The sequence below is a fragment of the Ranitomeya variabilis genome, chromosome 1 (assembly GCF_051348905.1).
Source record: "Ranitomeya variabilis isolate aRanVar5 chromosome 1, aRanVar5.hap1, whole genome shotgun sequence".
Lineage (NCBI taxonomy): Eukaryota > Metazoa > Chordata > Amphibia > Anura > Dendrobatidae > Ranitomeya > Ranitomeya variabilis.
This window is the reverse complement of record NC_135232.1, coordinates 810,590,042-810,611,273: the sequence shown is the minus strand read 5'-3', so window position 1 is coordinate 810,611,273 and position 21,232 is coordinate 810,590,042. Positions and strand designations below refer to the sequence as shown.

The window sequence follows — 21,232 nt, the reverse complement described above, 5'->3', positions numbered from 1 at the left end:
TGCCGAATTCTCAATCTGCGCATGCACCGCCTCCGTCCGATGCACCGCCTCCGTCCGATGCACCACAGAGAACCGCCGGACCTGCAGCACTAGCCTTAGGATGGGATTTCCAGGAGACCACCGCATCGCAGCAATGGATGTGTGGGGGCTCCAGGCTTTCATAAAATGGTGGCGGAGCCCCCGCACCACCAAACCTGCCGCACGAGTCTGGGTCATATCATCGTCGGACCACCAAACACACCCTGTGACTCTGCTCCACCAACGTTGCTGATTCTCCCAGGGTAAGCTGAATTCAGGACTGTAAGACGGATCCCCATTTGAAGCATTATTTTGTTTCCCCCTTTTCCTTCTGAAAATTTGGGGTGTGTCTTATGGTCCACTGCGTCTTATAGGTCTGAAAAATACGGTATTTAAATCATTACGTTTCTGTACTTGTTTTTTTTCTGTTCAGTGGCTAGTGTGAACATGCGCTTACACGCTGCATCCACACCAATTTATATCCCAGGTCATACCTTTGGATCATTTTTATTGTTTAAAAGAGCCAAAACATTTAAAAAAAGCTCTGTGTACAATGAGTGGTAGGCTCCACGGCTTTCTCGGACTTCAACAATGGGGTGTTGCCAATAGCGACGACGACGTGTTCTCCGTCTTTCTCTTCTCCTTTCTTCCTCACAAGCCACAGCAAAAGCAAAAGCCAATTTGAATGATAAATCCAGACTCAGATTGAAGCTCTCCACGCTAAGATCCATCTTGCAGCAGGACACAAAATCAAAAGAGGATTTCATCTGTGCAGGGTCTATATATAAAAATCCCATAAGCCATGCACATTGGAAAATACAGTACGCATGCGCATAAACAACGCAAACGCATGCAAAAAAGCGCATACAAACGCATGCACACGCGGCTTTTTTTGCCGTCATGCGTAAGATCATGCGGATAAAAACCCCTGCATTAACATGCGTTTTGGAATGCGTTTGCACATGCAGATGATACGCTGCGCACAGAAACGCTAATGTGAACTTAGCCTATGTCCCCCCCCCCCCAATCTATACAGCCACATATGGGGTATTTCTACACTCAACAGATTTTTTCTTCACTGCCCAATGGTATAAAATTCTGTGACACGCCTGTTGTTCACTTCACACCTAGATGAGTTAATTGAGAGGTGCATTTTGTAAAATGGAGTCACTTATGGGGGGGGTGCTCTGCTGTTCTGGCTCTCAGGGGCTCTGCCAATGTCACATGACACCCTTAAACTAGTCCCGCAAAATCTGAACTCCAGTATTGCGCTCCTTCCATTCTGAGCTTTGCACTGTGCCTCAAAAGTAGTTTTCGACAACATACGGGATATCAGTGTAATCAGCATAAATTGCAACTGGGGGATCAAGGTGCTCACTACACATCTAGAAAAGTTCCTTGAGGGATTTAGTTTCCAAAATGTGTCACTTGTGGGCGGGGAAATCCTCTGCTTAGGCACATCAAGGGCTCTCCAAGTGCAACATGGCGTACGCTAATGATTCCAGAAAATTTTGCATTCAAAAAGTCAAACGGCGCTCCTTCCCTTCAGAGCCTTGCTGTGCACCCAATCAATAGTTTTCATCCACATATTGCATATCGGCATACTCCGGAGAGATTGCACAACAAATTGTATGGTGCATTTTTACCTGACGAAGCAGTGTGACAACCACTATGGCCAACATTTCATCCCTTACAAGGGTTTTCAGTTAGATTTCTGAAGCTGGTCAAACACATGATATAACTGTCCACTGAATATTTGGTTGACAAACCGCTATCTTTTCTGACTCCCCCATACAAAGCCGAGCATTCTCAAGAGAGTACAAACTTATTTCCCCTAAAAACTAAATAATCTGTTGAAATTCCAATGGACTGGTCCTTCTTTCTCTCTCGAAAACCAGATTTTCATGTAACATGCATGTGGGTCTTAAGAACAATGACAACAACATATGTAAGTGATCATTTCCTGATGAAGAAGTGCTCAACAATTTGAAACACGTAGAATAAAAACCACAAGTTTGAATAAATCGCTGAAATTGACGTACTTCATACACAGCAGCGCAGGAGGCATCCACAAATTATTCCCATCTCCAAGCGCAATATATACATAGCCATGGACTGTTAGCTGCCCCCATCAAAGTAGTGTTTGGTCAAGATTCATATAATATGTATGGTACATTAAAGTCAGTTGAACCCGCTGATATCGGTGCAATCGGCCAACAGTCTAATGTGTGTGGGTCCTCCTGACTCTCCCCAACAGATCATGTCGGAGAGAAGAATCCGATACTTTGAATTTCCAGCAGCTGATACTTTTGTTCTCTGGGAGTTAAGCTACAGCCAGAGGAGTGTCAGTGTCTCCCTCACAAAGAAAACTGTTAGGATTCGGGCAAGATGGCTGTTAGCTAAACAATTGTTTGTCCGAACTCCCAATTTACCCTCAATTATATGTCTTCTTACCACCATAGCCCAATGCATTGTAATTACATGTCTACAGGTCTACTCTCCTATCCTATTACATGTCCTCCCTTCCACTTCTACCCCCAATTCATTGCAATTCCATATCCTCTATTACCCCAATTCATTACAAATACACGTCCACTCCACCACCGCAACCTAATTCATTACAATTATATGTTCTCCCTCCCCAAACTCATTACAATTCCATGCCCTCTCACCTACCATCCAATTCATTGCAATTACATCCTCTCTCCCAATTCAATACAATTCCATGTCCTTCCCCCTCTATTCATTATTATTTCATGTTCTCTCTCTCCCCCAATTGATTGCAAGTCCATATCCTCTTTCACATCCAATTCATGGCAATTCCTCTCCTCCACAATCAATTAACTACAATTTCACAATTCAATGCAATTGCAGGTCTTCTCTCCTCCCCAATTCAATAAAATTAAATATCCACTCTCCCACCCCATTCACCCCGCATTGTGTTCTCCCCCACTGTGTTACAAAAAAAAGGAAGCACTTACATCTCCAGATGAACCAGGACAGAAGCACTCTTGCTAGAAAAGTGTTAAATGACGTACGCTGCGAAATAACACTATTGCGCCAGCTGAGTCATAGAGAAAACACCAGGCAGGAAGCTGGGACTTGCTATTGTCTCAGGTATGCTCCCTGGCCGGTGCTCTGTGCTGCCAATGGTGGCCAAGAGGGCTATAATGAGGGTAATATGGCCCTATAGCCCCTAAAGAACCCTGAGCCCCAGGTGGTTGCCCAGACTGCCCTCAATATAGTCAGTCCCTGCCTGCGGGCGGACCCCTGTCTAATAACATATCTTACGCTTGAGAACAATCAATAATGTATCGACTGAGAAAATGTTTCAAATACAGTTACCATTGCGATTTACAAGCCTGCTCATTACACAGCTCAAATTATCTGGGTTATTTTAAGACATATTCTTGGACTCTTTACAATTTTCATAGCATTAAGTGCTTTGGATTTTAACTAACTGCAATGCAAAATAACTTAACTTCAACCTCCCTGAGAAAGACCTTCAAATATTTTCACCCAGAATTCAGCAAAGATGAATAATTCATGTAATTTTATTTATTCTGCTCTGAAGTTAAAAAAGAAAAAATAAAGAATGCTACGAAAAGACAGGTAGACTATTTTTAAACGGCCTTTAAATTGTGCTATTTCACTGATGGTAATGTCTAAGAGGCTTTTGTCTTTGAAGCAATGACAGCACTGTACTTGGAGAGTACTTTGTAGGTGATGTAATAAGCCATAGATTTTAGTACAATATATTGTTGAGGTCAAAATAATGTATTTATATGTTCATTTCAATTTTGTTTCATTCAGACAATGTAGTGCATACAATTGCAGGAAAGTCAAGAATAAACTGAAAATGAGAGGGGTTTCGAAAATCAGGGTATTCTAAGATATGGATGCCAGACCAGAACAAAGCAAATTTTTTTTGCTTAACTGTGCATCCTCCAAACCTAGCTCAGATTAAAGGGATTGTACAAGAGTAATATATTGATGACCAATCTCTAGGTCATGTTCCATACACTGTTTTACATCCAGCCACCACAGAAGATAACAACTGATTGGTGTGGGCACCGGATGTCGATCCTATGGATGGGTTTTTCCATCCACTACCACAACCACTAACTATTGCAGAGTAAGGATACATGAATCTTTCAAAACCCGCACCATGTCTCTAGTTGTAGTCGGAAAACTTCGGCAATGTATAGATGAGATTTTACAAGACTCATCTAAGCTGTTGATTTTCCACCACAAATACCCTTACATGCAGACTAAGGCTACTTTCACACATCCGTCGGTACGGGGCCGTCGCAAACCGTCGGCCCAACGTACCGACAGACGTTGTGCTAAATTTAGCACAACGTGGGCAGCGGATGCAGTTTTACAACGCATTCGCTGCCCATTGTGAGTTCTGGAGAGGAGGGGGCAGAGTTTCGGCCGCGCATGCGCTGTCGAAAATGGCGGACCCGTCGCACAAAAAAACATTACATTGAACGTTTTTTTGTGCGTCGCGGCCGACAAAACACAATGCATCCGTTGCACGACAGATGTGACGTGTGGCCATACGTCGCAATGCGTCGCTAATGCAAGTCTATGGAGAAAAAACGCACCCTGCGGGCAACTTTGCAGGATGTGTTTTTTCTCCAAAACGACACATTGCGACGTAGGCCATAAGACGAAAGTGTGAAAGTAGCCTACGAGTACAGATAACTTTATTTTTTAAGGTATTCTCAGTTGCAAAAATGTGACTTACCATAATAGTTATTTCTCTCTTGCAAATGTTAAGGTCAGGCACATTGTTCACATACATTCTTTTCAGGGCACATCGCAGTCCACCATGAGTTCGAACAAGAAACACAGTTGAAAAACCACCTAAAATTACAGAGGTGTGAAGAAGGTCAAAGGTAGGTCAGAAAGCATGAAAAACACACAATATTTTAGTTAATATACTGATATATACAGTATTTATTGTAAAACCTTTTATGGGGTGGTTGCCTGGTTAAAACAAGTAATCCCCTATCCAGAGGGACCCAGACCAATTGGTAGATCTGGGAATTTATATAACAGTTACAATGGCGTGGCAGGTCAGATGCTCAATGGCTGCTCCATTAAATCTCTATTGACTACCGGAAAAAGTTGTGCGAAGCTCCGAAATGAATGAATGGAATGCAGGTCCATTCTAACGGGGATAAAAAAGTTTCCCGTTCTGCTAATCGGTGCTGGTATGTAACTGGAAGACCCCTTTAAGCTGCAAATGAGAACCAAGGAAAATCAGATTCTAACCCTGGCAGCACTACGTAAGCCATAGATCTAAAAAATGAAAAGGAAAACAAAAAATTTCTTTACAGCATAATTATGAAAGTCCAAGATAAATGGACAACCAAAAAACATAAAAGATGTTAAATATTAGAATTAATAAATTTTACAAATTTAAATACTATAATGTAACCAGCTTGAAATGACTGGCCAACTCATATTGCAGAACCCATTAATGAATACTTTAGATCCTAAAGTTGGTCACCAGGCTAACATTTCTAAAATTCAAAACAGCCTTTTACATACAGCTACATGTTAGGATGTGCGCACATTTACATCTAAAGACATTTCATTCAACAATATCCGTGATGAAAACAGAATTTTTACATAGGTTTAGCTAAACCAGTCACAAAGCTTTGTATAGAATCCCAAGCTCTATGGTATTTTTTCTTTATTCTCGTAGAATTGTTTTGGTTTTGCAACAGAAATTTTAATTCTGAAGAAAATTAATCAAAATAAAATGAACCCCCAAAACATATTCCTATTAACTTTTTATTGAGACTTCCAATATAGCAACGTCTGCAGCACTATTCTTACCTTGAGAAACACTATAACGCAATCTATCAATGCCTTATAATAGCAAGAATCCTTAATGCTAATGTGATCAGTGCCTAATAGAGTAACTTGTGAAGGCCAGTTCTGGGCAAAAAAAAATTTCATTTATTTTAATTACTCACTTATATAGCGCCATTAATTTTGCAATGCTTTACAGACATTATTTTTGCAAACATTTGGGGTTAAAAACATTCTTTTGCAATTGGGTTTTATTTTTCTCATATTTCAGGATACATCGGGGGCTTATCTACAGCATTACAGAATGCTGTAGATAAACCCCTGATGCCGGTGGGCTTAGGTCATCTTCAGTGGCGTAACTACAAAGTTATGGGCCCCGGTGCGAACTTTCAAATGGGGCCCCCCCCACCATGCCAAAATATTTGGTGAATTAGAAATGGAGACACGCACGAACGAACATGATCTGCGTTAGTATACATGCACCATTACAGAATTAGTTGTAGGCTGTGTTCACAAGACTGAAGTTCACTGTCTGTATACAGACCACAACCTCCAGCCTCGTGGAGGGTATCCCGATCCAAACTCACACCCTCATCCTGGACTTCCTCTTCACGTTCAGTTTGTCCGAAGATGGAGACAGCGACACCAGCGCTGATTGGCGCCGGGCATCTCAACAGCACATCACAGCCCCGAGGGGGTCATAACAGCCACTGTGGGAATGGCACAGGCACAGGAGGTGAGTATAGGCTTTATTATTTTATTGGGGTGAACATTTAGTTTAACACGAGGTTGTCCTAGTGGGAGACAATCCCTTTAAACATCCAGGCAAAGAAAAAACAGAAGTGCACTCACCGGTCTCTTGTGCGAAAGTCCTTTATTACATACTAGATGGCAGCCCGATTCTAAAGAATCGGGAGTCTAGAATCCATATATACTTTATTTATTCAAATGTAAGAATAATACAATTAATAAATAATAGTAAGAAAGAACAAAAAATGGCTGCACTCACCAGCTCTTGACAATTCTTGACAGTACGGCACATTTCTGATTGGTCGCTCGCGGCAGGCGGCAACCAATCAGAAAAGTGCCGCGCACCACGAAGGCATATATCTTTGTCCACCCTGAGCGGGTGTAGGACGCTGGTGACGTCACTTATCTCCGGACATTATCTCCGGACAAAGCCACGGAAGTTGGCACAAATTGCCGGAAGTAGTATTCTAGGCAATTATATATTAGATTTTAATGTTATCAGTGTTTACCTTTGAACGTTTATATTGTATTGTCCTGTCACCAGCCATGTGTACGATTATCGGCCGAAAGCCTCTCTGGAACCAATAATCACCCCATGTAAAGGTATCTTTATAAGTTAAAGATTCAGAATACTATGACTTTTATCATATCCTGAACAGTCAAGTTTTTTATGAACCGTTAAGGTTTTCTGGTTGAAGTAAAAAAAACTCTGAGTGTTTACAGTTTGAAACCATAAAATGTTGAAAAATTATGTCATTCTTGAGTAGATCACTCAATGGTGCTCATAAACGTGTCAAATTTGATCTATAATATACTTTAATATACGTTACTTTAATCTTTAATATACTTAAGAACAGGGCCCCAGACGTCACACAGGGGGTCTGAAACACCGCACAGTGGTCCAAAATATCGCTGTGCTCTGCCTGGGGCCCCATATGCTGCCTGGGGCCCCTGTGCTCTGCCTGGGGCCCCATATGCTGCCTGGGGCCCCTGTGCTCTGCCTGGGGCCCCTGTGCTCTGCCTGGGGCCCCATGTTCTGCCTGGGGCCCCTGTGCTCTGCCTGGGGCCACTGTGCTCTGCCTGGGGCCCCATATGCTGCCTGGGGCCCCTGTGCTCTGCCTGGGGCCCCATATGCTGCCTGGGGCCCCTGTGCTCTGCCTGGGGCCCCTGTGCTCTGCCTGGGGCCCCATAGGCTGCCTGGGGCCCCTGTGCTCTACCTGGGACCACTGTGCTCTGCCTGGGGCCCCATATGCTGCCGGGGGCCCCTGTGCTCTGCCTGGGGCCCCTGTGCTCTGCCTGGGGCCCCATGTTCTGCCTGGGGCCACTGTGCTCTGCCTGGGGCCCCATAGGCTGCCTGGGGCCCCTGTGCTCTGCCTGGGACCACTGTGCTCTGCCTGGGGCCCCATATGCTGCCTGGGGCCCCTGTGCTCTGCCTGGGGCCCCATATGCTGCCTGGGGCCCCATATGCTGCCTGGGGCCCCTGTGCTCTGCCTGGGGCCCCATATGCTGCCTGGGGCCCCTGTGCTCTGCCTGGGGCCCCTGTGCTCTGCCTGGGGCCCCATGTTCTGCCTGGGGCCCCTGTGCTCTGCCTGGGGCCACTGTGCTCTGCCTGGGGCCACTGTGCTCTGCCTGGGGCCCCATAAGCTGCCTGGGGCCCCTGTGCTCTGCCTGGGACCACTGTGCTCTGCCTGGGGCCCCATATGCTGCCTGGGGCCCCTGTGCTCTGCCTGGGGCCCCATATGCTGCCTGGGGCCCCTGTGCTCTGCCTGGGGCCCCTGTGCTCTGCCTGGGGCCCCATGTTCTGCCTGGGGCCCCTGTGCTCTGCCTGGGGCCACTGTGCTCTGCCTGGGGCCCCATATGCTGCCTGGGGCCCCTGTGCTCTGCCTGGGGCCACTGTGCTCTGCCTGGGGCCCCATATGCTGCCTGGGGCCCCTGTGCTCTGCCTGGGTGTAGGACACTGGTGACGTCACTTATCTCCGGACATTAGCTCCGGACATTAGCTCCGGACATTATCTCCGGACATTAGCTCCGGACAAAGCCACGGAAGTTGGCACAAATTGCAGGAAGTAGTATTCTAGGCAATTATATATTAGATTACATATGCGGGCACACTTGGGGAGAACATGGACAAAAGACAAACTCTTTTGTCCACGTTCTCCCCAAGTGTGCCCGCATATCTAATATATAATTGCCTAGAATACTACTTCCTGCAATTTGTGCCAACTTCCGTGGCTTTGTCCGGAGCTAATGTCCGGAGCTAATGTCCGGAGCTAATGTCCGGAGCTAATGTCCGGAGCTAAGTGACGTCACCAGTGTCCTACACCCAGGCAGAGCACAGGGGCCCCAGGCAGAGCACAGTGGCCCCAGGCAGAGCACAGGGGCCCCAGGCAGCATATGGGGCCCCAGGCAGAGCACAGTGGTCCCAGGCAGAGCACAGGGGCCTCAGGCAGCCTATGGGGCCCCAGGCAGAGCACAGTGGCCCCAGGCAGAGCACAGGGGCCCCAGGCAGCATATGGGGCCCCAGGCAGAGCACAGGGGCCCCAGGCAGCATATGGGGCCCCAGGCAGAGCACAGTGGCCCCAGGCAGAGCACAGGGGCCCCAGGCAGAACATGGGGCCCCAGGCAGAGCACAGGGGCCCCAGGCAGAGCACAGGGGCCCCAGGCAGAGCACAGGGGCCCCAGGCAGAGCACAGGGGCCCCAGGCAGAGCACAGGGGCCCCAGGCAGCATATGGGGCCCCAGGCAGAGCACAGGGGCCCCAGGCAGCATATGGGGCCCCAGGCAGAGCACAGGGGCCCCAGGCAGAACATGGGGCCCCAGGCAGAGCACTGGGGCCCCAGGCAGCATATGGGGCCCCAGGCAGAGCACAGGGGCCCCAGGCAGAGCACAGTGGCCCCAGGCAGAGCACAGGGGCCCCAGGCAGAACATGGGGCCCCAGGCAGAGCACAGAGGCCCCAGGCAGAGCACAGGGGCCCCAGGCAGCATATGGGGCCCCAGGCAGAGCACAGGGGCCCCAGGCAGCATATGGGGCCCCAGGCAGAGCACAGGGGCCCCAGGCAGCATATGGGGCCCCAGGCAGAGCACAGTGGTCCCAGGCAGAGCACAGGGGCCCCAGGCAGCCTATGGGGCCCCAGGCAGAGCACAGTGGCCCCAGGCAGAACATGGGGCCCCAGGCAGAGCACAGGGGCCCCAGGCAGAGCACAGGGGCCCCAGGCAGCATATGGGGCCCCAGGCAGAGCACAGTGGTCCCAGGTAGAGCACAGGGGCCCCAGGCAGCCTATGGGGCCCCAGGCAGAGCACAGGGGCCCCAGGCAGCATATGGGGCCCCAGGCAGAGCACAGGGGCCCCAGGCAGCATATGGGGCCCCAGGCAGAGCACAGTGGCCCCAGGCAGAGCACAGGGGCCCCAGGCAGAACATGGGGCCCCAGGCAGAGCACAGGGGCCCCAGGCAGAGCACAGGGGCCCCAGGCAGCATATGGGGCCCCAGGCAGAGCACAGGGGCCCCAGGCAGCATATGGGGCCCCAGGCAGAGCACAGCGATATTTTGGACCACTGTGCGGTGTTTCAGACCCCCTGTGTGACGTCTGGGGCCCTGTTCTTAAGTATATTAAAGATTAAAGTAACGTATATTAAAGTATATTATAGATCAAATTTGACACGTTTATGAGCACCATTGAGTGATATACTCAAGAATGACATAATTTTTCAACATTTTATGGTTTCAAACTGTAAACACGCAGAGTTTTTTTTACTTCAACCAGAAAGCCTTAACGGTTCATAAAAAACTTGACTGTTCAGGATATGATAAAAGTCATAGTATTCTGAATCTTTAACTTATAAAGATACCTTTACATGGGGTGATTATTGGTTCCAGAGAGGCTTTCGGCCGATAATCGTACACATGGCTGGTGACAGGACAATACAATATAAACGTTCAAAGGTAAACACTGATAACATTAAAATCTAATATATAATTGCCTAGAATACTACTTCCGACAATTTGTGCCAACTTCCGTGGCTTTGTCCGGAGATAATGTCCGGAGATAAGTGACGTCACCAGCGTCCTACACCCACTCAGGGTGGACAAAGATATATGCCTTCGTGGTGCGCGGCACTTTTCTGATTGGTTGCCGCCTGCCGCGAGCGACCAATCAGAAATGTGCCGTACTGTCAAGAATTGTCAAGAGCTGGTGAGTGCAGCCATTTTTTGTTCTTTCTTACTATTATTTATTAATTGTATTATTCTTACATTTGAATAAATAAAGTATATATGGATTCTAGACTCCCGATTCTTTAGAATCGGGCTGCCATCTAGTGTTCTAAATAAAGGACTTTCGCACAAAAGACCGGTGAGTGCACTTCTGTTTTTTCTTTGCCTGGATTTTTATATTCCACTTTTTATGTGCACCCAGTGTCTTAGGCTACGTTCACATTTGCGGCCAGCGCCGCAGCGTCGGGCGCCGCAGCGGCGCCGCATGCGTCATGCGCCCCTATATTTAACATGGGGGCGCATGGACATGCGGCGCACTTGCGTTTTGCGCCGCATGCGTCGCTGCGGCGCCCGCGTCGGGGCGCAGAGGACGCAGCAAGTTGCATTTTTGCTGCGTCCAAATTCAATGAAAAAAACGACGCATGCGGCGCAAAACGCAGCGTTGTGCATGCGTTTTGCTGCGTTTTTGTTTGCGTTGTGCGCTGCGGCGCCGACGCTGCGGCGCACAACGCAAATGTGAACGTAGCCTAAGGTCAGGCATACATGGCATAACAGCGGCAATCAGTTGTACTATTTATTTGTGGAGGCAGAGACACGTAGGCACATCGGTGATGTGTATTTTTTCTATATCTCTACAATCCCTTTAAACAGTGGACTCTTTATTAGCCCATGTGGCAACATTTCAGTTTCATATCAGAGAAATGTCCTGTTATTGATCCGAAACGTTGCCACGTTGGGCCAATAAAGAGTCTGACACTTATCACAATCAATCAGAGTGGTGTGTGTGTGTGTGTGTGTGTGTGTGTGTGTGTGTGTGTGTGTGTGTGTGTATGTGTATGTGTGTAAGTGTGTATATATATACATATATATATATATCACAGACCCACACACAAACATTATATAAGTGAAACTGCGACTGAGGTATGTACGTTATATAGGTTATACCACTGTGTGTAATATACTGCGACCACTGTGTATAGCCCATATAGGCCAGCTGCAGTGTGTATGTGTGTGTGTGTATGTATATAACACGCACACTGCGGCTGGCCTATATGGGCTATACACAGCGGTCGCAGTATATTACACACAGTGGTATAACCTATATAACGTACATACCGCAGTTGCAGTTTCACCTATACAATGTATATAGACTGCTGTACATGCATTATATAGGTGATACTGTGATTGCAGTGTGTAGATGCACTATATATACACAGCAGTATCAGCTATATCACGTGTATACACATTAGTCACAGTGTCACCTATATAATGAATATAGACTTCTGTATATACATTATATAGGTGATACGGTGATTATGTACAGCAGTGTCACATATATTGTACATACAGCAGTCTATACACAGTATACAGGTCAAACTGCAAATGCTGCATATATGTAAAAAGCTTTCACCCTGGTACTCACCTGAGATGGAGTAGGATGAGGAGGGTCCACTGTCCAGGCAGCGTCGGAGGTGCTGAAGACTTGGAGCGGATGCCGGCCGGGGATTGGTGAGGAGAGCGCTGTTCAGAGTGAGGCTCAAGCTACTTTCACACTAGCGTCATACGATGCACGACGAATTGCGTCGTTGCGACGTACCGACGCAGTGAAAGCGCCGCACAACGGGGGCAGCGGATGCTGTTTTTCAACGCATCCGCTGCCCCATTGTGATGTGGTGATGAACGTTTTTTGGTGGCGACGGTCTGATGCAACCGTCGCACGATGGTTGCGACATGTGGCAATGCGTCGCTAATGCAAGTCTATGGAGAAAAAACGCATCCTGCAAGCACTTTTGCAGGATGCTTTTTTTCTACAAAACGACGCATAGCGACGTGCAGTGCACGACGCTAGTGTGAAAGTAGCCTCAGGCATCTGTGCGGCCTTTTCACACTTCTGCACAGGCCCTGGTGTGCACACGCTCTCCTCTTTGCCCGTACTGACCAGGGCTGCAGACGCACGCCCAAGCACGAACGAGGGCCGCACTCACAAAGGGCACAGAAATCACAGGGGGCACATAGCTGGGGGGCACAGAGATCATATTGGTGCATACAGCGGGGGGGGGGCACAGATCATATTGGGGTACACAGCGTGGCGGCAGAGATCATATTGGGGCACTCAGTGGGGGGCACAGAGATCATATTGGTGCATAAAGCGGGGCACAGAGATCATATTGGTGCATACAGCGGGGGGCACAGAGATCATACTGGGGCAAACAGTGGGGCACAGAGATCATATTGGTACATACAGCGGGGGGCACAGAGATCATATTGGTGCATACAGCGGGGGGCACAGATCATATAGGGGCACACAGCGGGGGCACAGAGATCAAATTGGGGCACACAGCGGGGCACAGAGATCATATTGGTGCACACAGCGGGGGGCACAGATCATATAGGGGCACACAGCGGGGGGCACAGAGATCAAATTGGGGCACACAGCGGGGCACAGAGATCAAATTGGTGCATACAGCGAGCACAGAGATCATATTGGTGCATACAGCGGGGGGCACAGATCATATTGGTGCATACAGCGGGGGGCACAGAGATCATATTGGGGCACACAGTGGGGGGCACAGAGATCATATTGCTGCATACAGCGGGGGACAGAGATCATATTGGTGCATACAGGGGGGGGCACAGAGATCATATTGGGGCACAGAGATCATATTGGCGCATACAGCGGGGGGCACAGATCATATTGGGGCACACATCGGGGGCACAGATCATATTGGAGCACAGAGATCATATTGGGGCACTCTGCGTGGGGCACAGAGATCATATTGGGGCACACAGTGGGGGGCACAGATCATATTGGGGCACACAGATCATATTGGGGCAAACAGTGGGAGGTGGCACAGAGCTGAGGGGCACAGATCACCTGCAGAGAGGCACAGAGCTGGCAGCACAGAGATCGCTCTGGAGTCTGGACTCTGTTGGGCAGCAGCTCCTATTTCCGGAGTCGGGACAGGACAGGAGAGCATTGGGCGGTAACTCCGCCCACCGGGTAACCCCGCCCACCCCAATTACATCATTCCTGTGCTGCTGTGCAGGAGAGGCAGCGTTCTGTAATGAACGCTGCTTACCCTGCACCCGGGGGTTAAAGGGTCGGCAGCCGGCACGATATGGCAGGCTGCCCCCGGAGAATTGCGGACCTGCCGGCTGGCCGCATTTAAAGCCACCCACTGATTTAAAGGGCCGGCAGACAATTTTGTAGCTCAGTGCTTAGGGGCCCGCCCAGTCTTTGCTGGACTGGGCGGGCCCTAAGCACTCCGGGCCCAGTCGCAGCTGCGACCCCTGCGACCGCGGTAGTTCTGCCCTGGTCATCTTTGATTTTGGGGGTGACCGGTTCCCTTTAAAAAATATTGCTTTCTAAAGGCTGTGTTACACTGTACCTTATTGGCTGCAAAATGAGTTAAAGGAAACCGGTCACATCAGGTAATGCCAATTACATGTAGCTATAGGGTAAGGCCGGCGTCACACTCAGCGTACGAAAATACAGTCCGTTTTTTACAGCCGTAATACGTAGAAATGTTCCCAAAATAGTGGTCCGTGTGTCATCCGTAGGCAGGGTGTGGCAGCGTATTTTGCGCATGTCATCCTCCGTATGTAATCCATATGGCATCCGTACTGCGATATTCTCTCGCAGGCTTGCAAAACCGACATTTAATGGATTTATGTGCTCAAATGGTCGTTAAAACATATATACAGTATATATATATATATATATATATATATATATATATATATATATATATATATATATATATATATATATATATATATATATATATATATGTATATATATGTATTTCAGACAGCGCTAGATATCATAAAAGCCGGTAATTCAATTGCCGGCTTTTGCTCTCTCCTTCCCAAACCCGACATGATATGAGACATGGTTTACATACAGTAAACCATCTCGTATCCCTTTTTTTTTTTTGCATATTCCACACTACTAATGTAAGTAGTGTGCATGTGCAAAATTTGGGCCCTCTAGCTATTAAATTAAAGGGTTAAATCGCTGAAAAAACTGGCGTGGGCTCCCGAGCAATTTTCTCCACCAGAGTGGTAAAGCCAGTGACTGAGGGCAGATATTAATAGCCTAGGGAGGTACCGAGGTTATTGGCCCCCCCTGGCTAAAAACATCTGCCCCAGCCACCCCAAAAAAGGCACATCTGGAAGATGCGCCTATTCTAGCACTTAGCCTCTCTCTTCCCACTCTCGTGTAGTGGTGGGATATGGGGTAATGAAGGGTTAATGTCACCTTGCTATTGTAAGGTGACATTAAGCCAGGTTAATAATGGAGAGGCGTCAATTATGACACCTATCCATTATTAATCCAATAGTACGAAATGGTTAAAAAAAAAAAAAAAACACACACACATTATTACAAAGTACTTTAATGAAATAAAGACACAGGGTGTTTTAATATTTTATTAGACTCTTAATCCACCTGAAGACCCTCGTTCTGTAAAAAAGGAAAAATAAAAAAACAACAATATCCCATACCTTCCATCGTTCTGCTCACGTCCCACGATGTAAATCCATCTGAAGGGGTTAAATCATTTTACAGCCAGGAGCTCTGCTAATGCAGTCGCTCATGCCTGTAAAACCCCGGGGAATGAATGGAAAGCAGATTGACCTGTAGTTACCTTGAGTCGCGGTGATGCGCCCTCTGCTGGATGAACTCATATGAACTCGAGCGTGGGAACTTTTCCCAGGCTAGAGTTCATATGAGGACATCCAGCAGAGGGCGCATCACTGCGACTCCAGGTAACTACAGGACATTCCCCCTGCACTCCATTCATTCCCCGTCTTTTTACAACCACGAGCACAGCTGCTTTAGCAGAGCTCCTGGGTGTAAAATGATTTAACCCCTTCAGATGGATTTACATTGTGGGACTGCCAGAACGACGGAAGGTATGGGATATTGTTGATTTTTTATTTTTCCTTTTTTACAGAACGAGGGTCTTCAGGTGGATTAAGAGAATAATGAAATATTAAAACACCCTGTGTCTTTATTTCATTAAAGTACTTTTCAATAATGTGTGTGTTATTAACCATTCCGTACTATTGGATTAATAATGGATAGGTGTCATAATTGACGCCTCTCCATTATTAACCTGGCTTATTGTCACCTTACAATAGCAAGGTGACATTAACCCTTCATTACCCCATATCCCACCGCTACATGGGAGTGGGAAGAGATTGGCCAAGTGCCAGAATAGGTGCATCTTCCAGATGTGCCTTTTCTGGGGTGGCTGGGGCAGATGTTTTTAGCCAGGGGGGGCCAATAACCATGGTACCTCCCTAGGCTATTAATATCTGCTCTCAGTCACTGGCTTTACCACTCTGGCGGAGAAAATTGCGCGGGAGCCCATGCCAATTTTTTCCACGATTTAACCCTTTATTTTTCAAGCTACAGCGTCCAAATTTTGCACATACACACTACTAACATTAGTAGTGTGGAATATGCACAAAAAAAAAGGGATATGAGATGGTTTACTGTATGTAAACCATGTCTCATATCATGTCGGGTTTGTGAAGGAGAGAGGAAAAGCCGGCAATTGAATTATCGGCTTTTCTATAGAACACCGCTGCGTATATCTCGCAAGTCACACTGCTGGTCCGTGTGTAATCCGTATTTTTCTCGCCCCCATAGACTTTCATTGGCGTATTTTTTGCGCAATACGCTGACAAACGCAGCATGCTGCGATTTTCTACGGCCGTACAATACCGTATATTACGGATGTGTAATATACGGCTGATAGGAGCAGCCCCATAGAGATTCATTGGGCCGTGTGTAATGCTTGTTTTACGGACGTATTTTCTGCGCTCATACGTCCGTAAAACTCGCTAGTGTGACGCCGGCCTTACTCTGTAATTAAATAGTATTAGAAAGGTGGCCAGTCTACGTATTGAAAGCAGGGCACCAAGGAGAAAATTAACTTTATTCCTCCGGGTATCCACTGGCTTTCAGTCATAGAGGCATGCCGCTGGCTTTCAGTCATACAGTAACCACTCAATACACAGTGAGTGGCAGCTGTAAGCAGACACCGACACTGACTGAAACTTGGCTCACCAGTGCATGAGTGCAGAGCCAGTTGGGATTTTAGCCTCCATTCAATGAGAGGTGACTGTAACCGCGCCGGCATGCCTGTATATCTGAAAGCCAGCAGATCCTGGTAGAAATAAACTTAATTACTCCCTACAGCCGTGCTTTCAGTATGGCGGCCGGACAGCTTTCTAACATTATTTATCTGCAGACTAATCTTGTATCTGCAGATAAATGGCGTAATCCGACATGACAGCGTTCCTTTTGCCAAGAATCAGTCAGTACGCTCATTCTGAGTTTATCACTTTTTTATGTCTCTTTATCGGAGCTCTTTTCAGTTAACTTATGACCACAGAACACATCAAAACACAATGTTTAGAGGGAAAAAAAATCAACATATTAATGAAACCCAATTGCAAAAACGATTTTTAGCCCCAAACATATGCATTTTTTTAACCTTAAAAGTCCCCAAAGATGAACACGTATTTACTGCAGATATCCTGCAGTAATTTCCACAATGGTACTGACTGCTGCCAATATCCACGTTAAATTCGCACTGACAAGTGCAGCAGAAATTGGTATGCTACAGATATCACACCACAGCCCATATCTTCATCAGCGAGTGCGCAACATTTCTTTAAATCTTATGCAGTATGCGGACACTAAGGCTTCATTCACACGTCCGTGTTGCACCCTTGTTTTACAACATGTACCCATTATAGTCTATGGGGCTCTTCACATGTCCATGTTTTTTCACAGACCGCGTGTCCGTGCAAAACTCAGAGCAGGACAGAATAAAGGTGCCAATATAAGTCTATGCAGTCATGAAAAACATGTAGAGCACAAGGATGGCATCCATGTACTGTATGTGTATAAAATTGCAAATGTAGGAGAAGTTTTGTAATTAATTTTTTTATCAGTGAAAAACATTGATTGTAAAATCGGACACACTGATGGCACCAGTAGCATTTTTTGACCTAAATGCATAATATACGTAGATGTCTGGCAGATTTTCCAACAGCTTTTTTCCAAATACATATTGGTTTTTTTTTGTTTGTTTTATTATGTATGATAACTTCTTACCCTTGGAAAACCGGTTTACTTCACCCATTTGAAGAAATACATTTTCAAATTATCCAATCTTAAATAGGAAGTTCACACACTTTATATAAAAAAAAAACCAAAACAAAACACAAAAATAATGGGTGTCCAACACGGTTAATCCACAAGCTTAAGGCTGCCGTCACACTAGCAGTATTTGGTCAGTATTTTACATCAGTATTTGTAAGCCAAAACCACGAGTGGAACAATCAGAGGAGAAGTATAACAGAAACACATCACCACTTCTGTATTTATCACCCGCTCCTGGTTTTGGCTTACAGATACTGATGTAAAATACTGACCAAATACTGATAGTGTGACGGCAGCCTTAGGCTACTGTCTGACAATGAGTTTCTGGTGAGTTTTTGATGCTGCAGATTTTCTGCGCCTTATAAGTAAATTTGTTTTTTCCTTTGAGTATTTTTTTTATTTCATATGTTTTTATGGGTTGGGTTACGAGCTTACATATTTTGGCCAGAATATAAACTAATACCTCACATTAGTGGCTAAGCAGCCACCCCCTCCATTAGTTTGGTAGGTTGTGAGTGGCTGCCTTATTGGTATTTCTGCACCTGTGTTTTCTCCATCTTAACCACATGGGTCCACTGCATCCTGACTGTGCATTTGTTTGGTGGCCTAAGCAGGTAAGCATCTCTGCCTTTTTTTGCAATTTTTTGGAATTTTTGGAGGATCTTTGAATCCTTTTTTTGTGCTAGCATTGGTTACAGTAGGACTCGTAAGCGTGGGGACCCTTGACGTTGGGTTACAAGCTTACATATTTTGGCCAGAATATAAACTAATACCTCACATATTTTTTTATATGTGTTTTTTGCATTTTTTCGGGGTGCAGTTGGGCCCACTCTGTCTTGTAAACTGTGGTGTCTGTTCACATGGGATGCATCTTAATAGCGCTGGGCAGCCCGCCTGATCTAATAGAAGGGCGTAACTAATAGGCTGTTAACCTGGATTCTGTGCATTCCCATTGTGTGTAACCTGGATTCTGTGCATTCCCATTGTGTGAACAGCGCCACATACAAGTCTCTAATGTGCAGTCATATGCTAAGCAGCCACCCGCTCCATTAACCCCTTAACGACCGCCGATACGCCTTTTAACGGCGGCCGCTAAGGGTACTTAAACCACAGCGCCGTTAATTAACGGCACTGTGGAAAAAGTGAATAGCGCCCCCCAGAGTCGGATTTTCTCTGGGGTCTCGGTTGCCGAAGGTAGCCGAGACCCCAGAGAACATGATTCGGGGGGTTTTACCGACCCCCGAGTTGCGATCGCCGGTAATTAACGTTTACCGGCGGTCGCAACAAAAAAAAAAACAAACCGCGATTTGCCGTTTAATTTCTCTGTCCTCCGATGTGATCGCACATCGGAGGACAGAGAAATGTGGTCCCCGATGGCCCCCAATAGCCCCCCGATACTTACCTACCTCCCCCGGTGCTCCTCGTGGCTCCCGATGGGCGCCGCCATCTTTTTTCCGGGAAACAATGGCGGGCGCACGGGCAGTGCGCCCGCCGCCCGGCACCCGGAAGATCTTTGGGGTCTCGGCTGCCGGGGGTAGCCGAGACCCCAAAGAACATGATCGGGGTCGGTTTGCACCGACCCCTGTTTTGCGATCGCCGGTAATTAACAGTTTACCGGCGACCGCAAAAAAAAAAAAAAAAAAGCGATCTGTAATTCTTTGTCCTCTGATGTGATCGCACATCAGAGGACAGAGAAATAGGGGGATTAGGGGACCCCAACATACTCACCCGGTGTCCCTGGGTCCTCTTCTGTCTTCTCCTGCCGGCCGGCTTTTTCATCATGGCGGGCGCATGCGCAGTGCGCCCGCCATCTGCTGCCATCTGCCGGCCGGCAGGAGAAGACGAGTTGGGGCTAAAATTAGGGTTAGGGTTAGAGTTAGGGTTAGAGTTAGGGTTAGAGTTAGGGTTAGAGTTAGGGTTAGAGTTAGGGTTAGAGTTAGGGTTAGAGTTAGGGTTAGAGTTAGGGTTAGAGTTAGGGTTTGAGTTAGGGTTAGGGTTGGGGCTAAATTTAGGGTTAGGGCTAGGGTTAGGGTTAGGCTACTTTCACACTAGCGTTTTTTGGCTTCCGTCGCAATGCGTCGTTGGAGAAAAAACGCATCCTGCAAAAGTGCTTGCAGGATGCGTTTTTTCTCCATTGGCTTGCATTAGCGACGCATTGCGACGGATTGCCACATGTCGCATCCGTCGTGCGACGGATGCGTCGTGCTTTGGCGGACCGTCGGCACAAAAAAAGCTACATGTAACTTTTTTGTGCGACGTGTCCGCCATTTCCGACCGCGCATGCGTGGCCGGAACTCCGCCCCCGCCTCCCCGCACCTCACAATGGGGCAGCGGATGCGTTGAAAAAACAGCATCCGCTGCACCCGTTGTGCGGCGCTTACATCGCTAGCGTCGGTACGTCGGCCCGACACACTGCGATGGGCTGAGTACGACGCTAGTGTGAAAGTAGCCTTAGGCTTCTTTCACACTTGCGTCGGTACGGGGCGGTCGCAATGCGTCGGCCCGACGTACCGACGCACGTTGTGAAAATTGTGCACAACGTGGGCAGCGGATGCAGTTTTTCAAAGCATCCGCTGCCCAGTCTATGTCCTGGGGAGGAGGGGGCAGAGTTACGGCCATGCATGCGCGGAAATGGCGGACGCGACGTACAAAAAAAAGGTTACATTGAACTTTTTTTGTGACGACGGGGGCTAAAGTTATGGTTAGGGTTGGGGCTAAAGTTAGGGTTAGGGTTGGGGCTAAAGTTAGGGTTAGAGTTGGGATTAGTGTTACGTTTGGGATTAGGGTTGGGATTAGGGTTAGGGATTAGGGTTAGGGGTGTGTTGGATTTAGGGTTTTGATTAGGGTTATGGTTAGGGTTGAGATTAGGGCTGTTTTGGGGTTAGGGTTGTGATTATCGTTAGGGTTGTGATTAGGATTATGGATCGGGTTGAGATTAGGGTTAGGGGTGTGTTGGAGTTAGGGTTGGAGTTATAATTTGGGGGTTTCCACTGTTTAGGTACATCAGGGGGTCTCCAAACACGACAGCCAATTTTGCGCTAAAAAAGTCAAATGGTACTCCCTCCCTTCTGAGCTCTGCCGTGTGCCAAAACAGTGGTTTACCCCCACATATGGGGTACCAGCATACTCAGGACAAATTGGACAACAACTTTTGGGGTCCAATTTCTCTTGTTACCCTTGTGAAAATAAAAATTTGGGGGCTAAAAAAATCTTTTGTGTGGGAAAAAAAATATTTTTTATTTT

The 21,232-nt window shown here is 47.2% G+C and overlaps 1 protein-coding gene across 4 annotated transcripts in view; it reads right to left on the bottom strand.

Moving 5' to 3' along the window:
• The window catches only part of BMP2K (BMP2 inducible kinase), a 335,672-nt gene that overhangs the window by 204,298 nt on the left and 110,142 nt on the right, over positions 1–21,232 (bottom strand). For all 4 annotated transcript variants that reach the window (XM_077274475.1, XM_077274485.1, XM_077274495.1 and 1 more), the window contains exon 2: positions 4,772–4,890. In XM_077274475.1, coding sequence (XP_077130590.1) covers positions 4,772–4,890 — 119 coding nt within the window. The remainder of the gene's footprint in view (positions 1–4,771; positions 4,891–21,232) is intronic.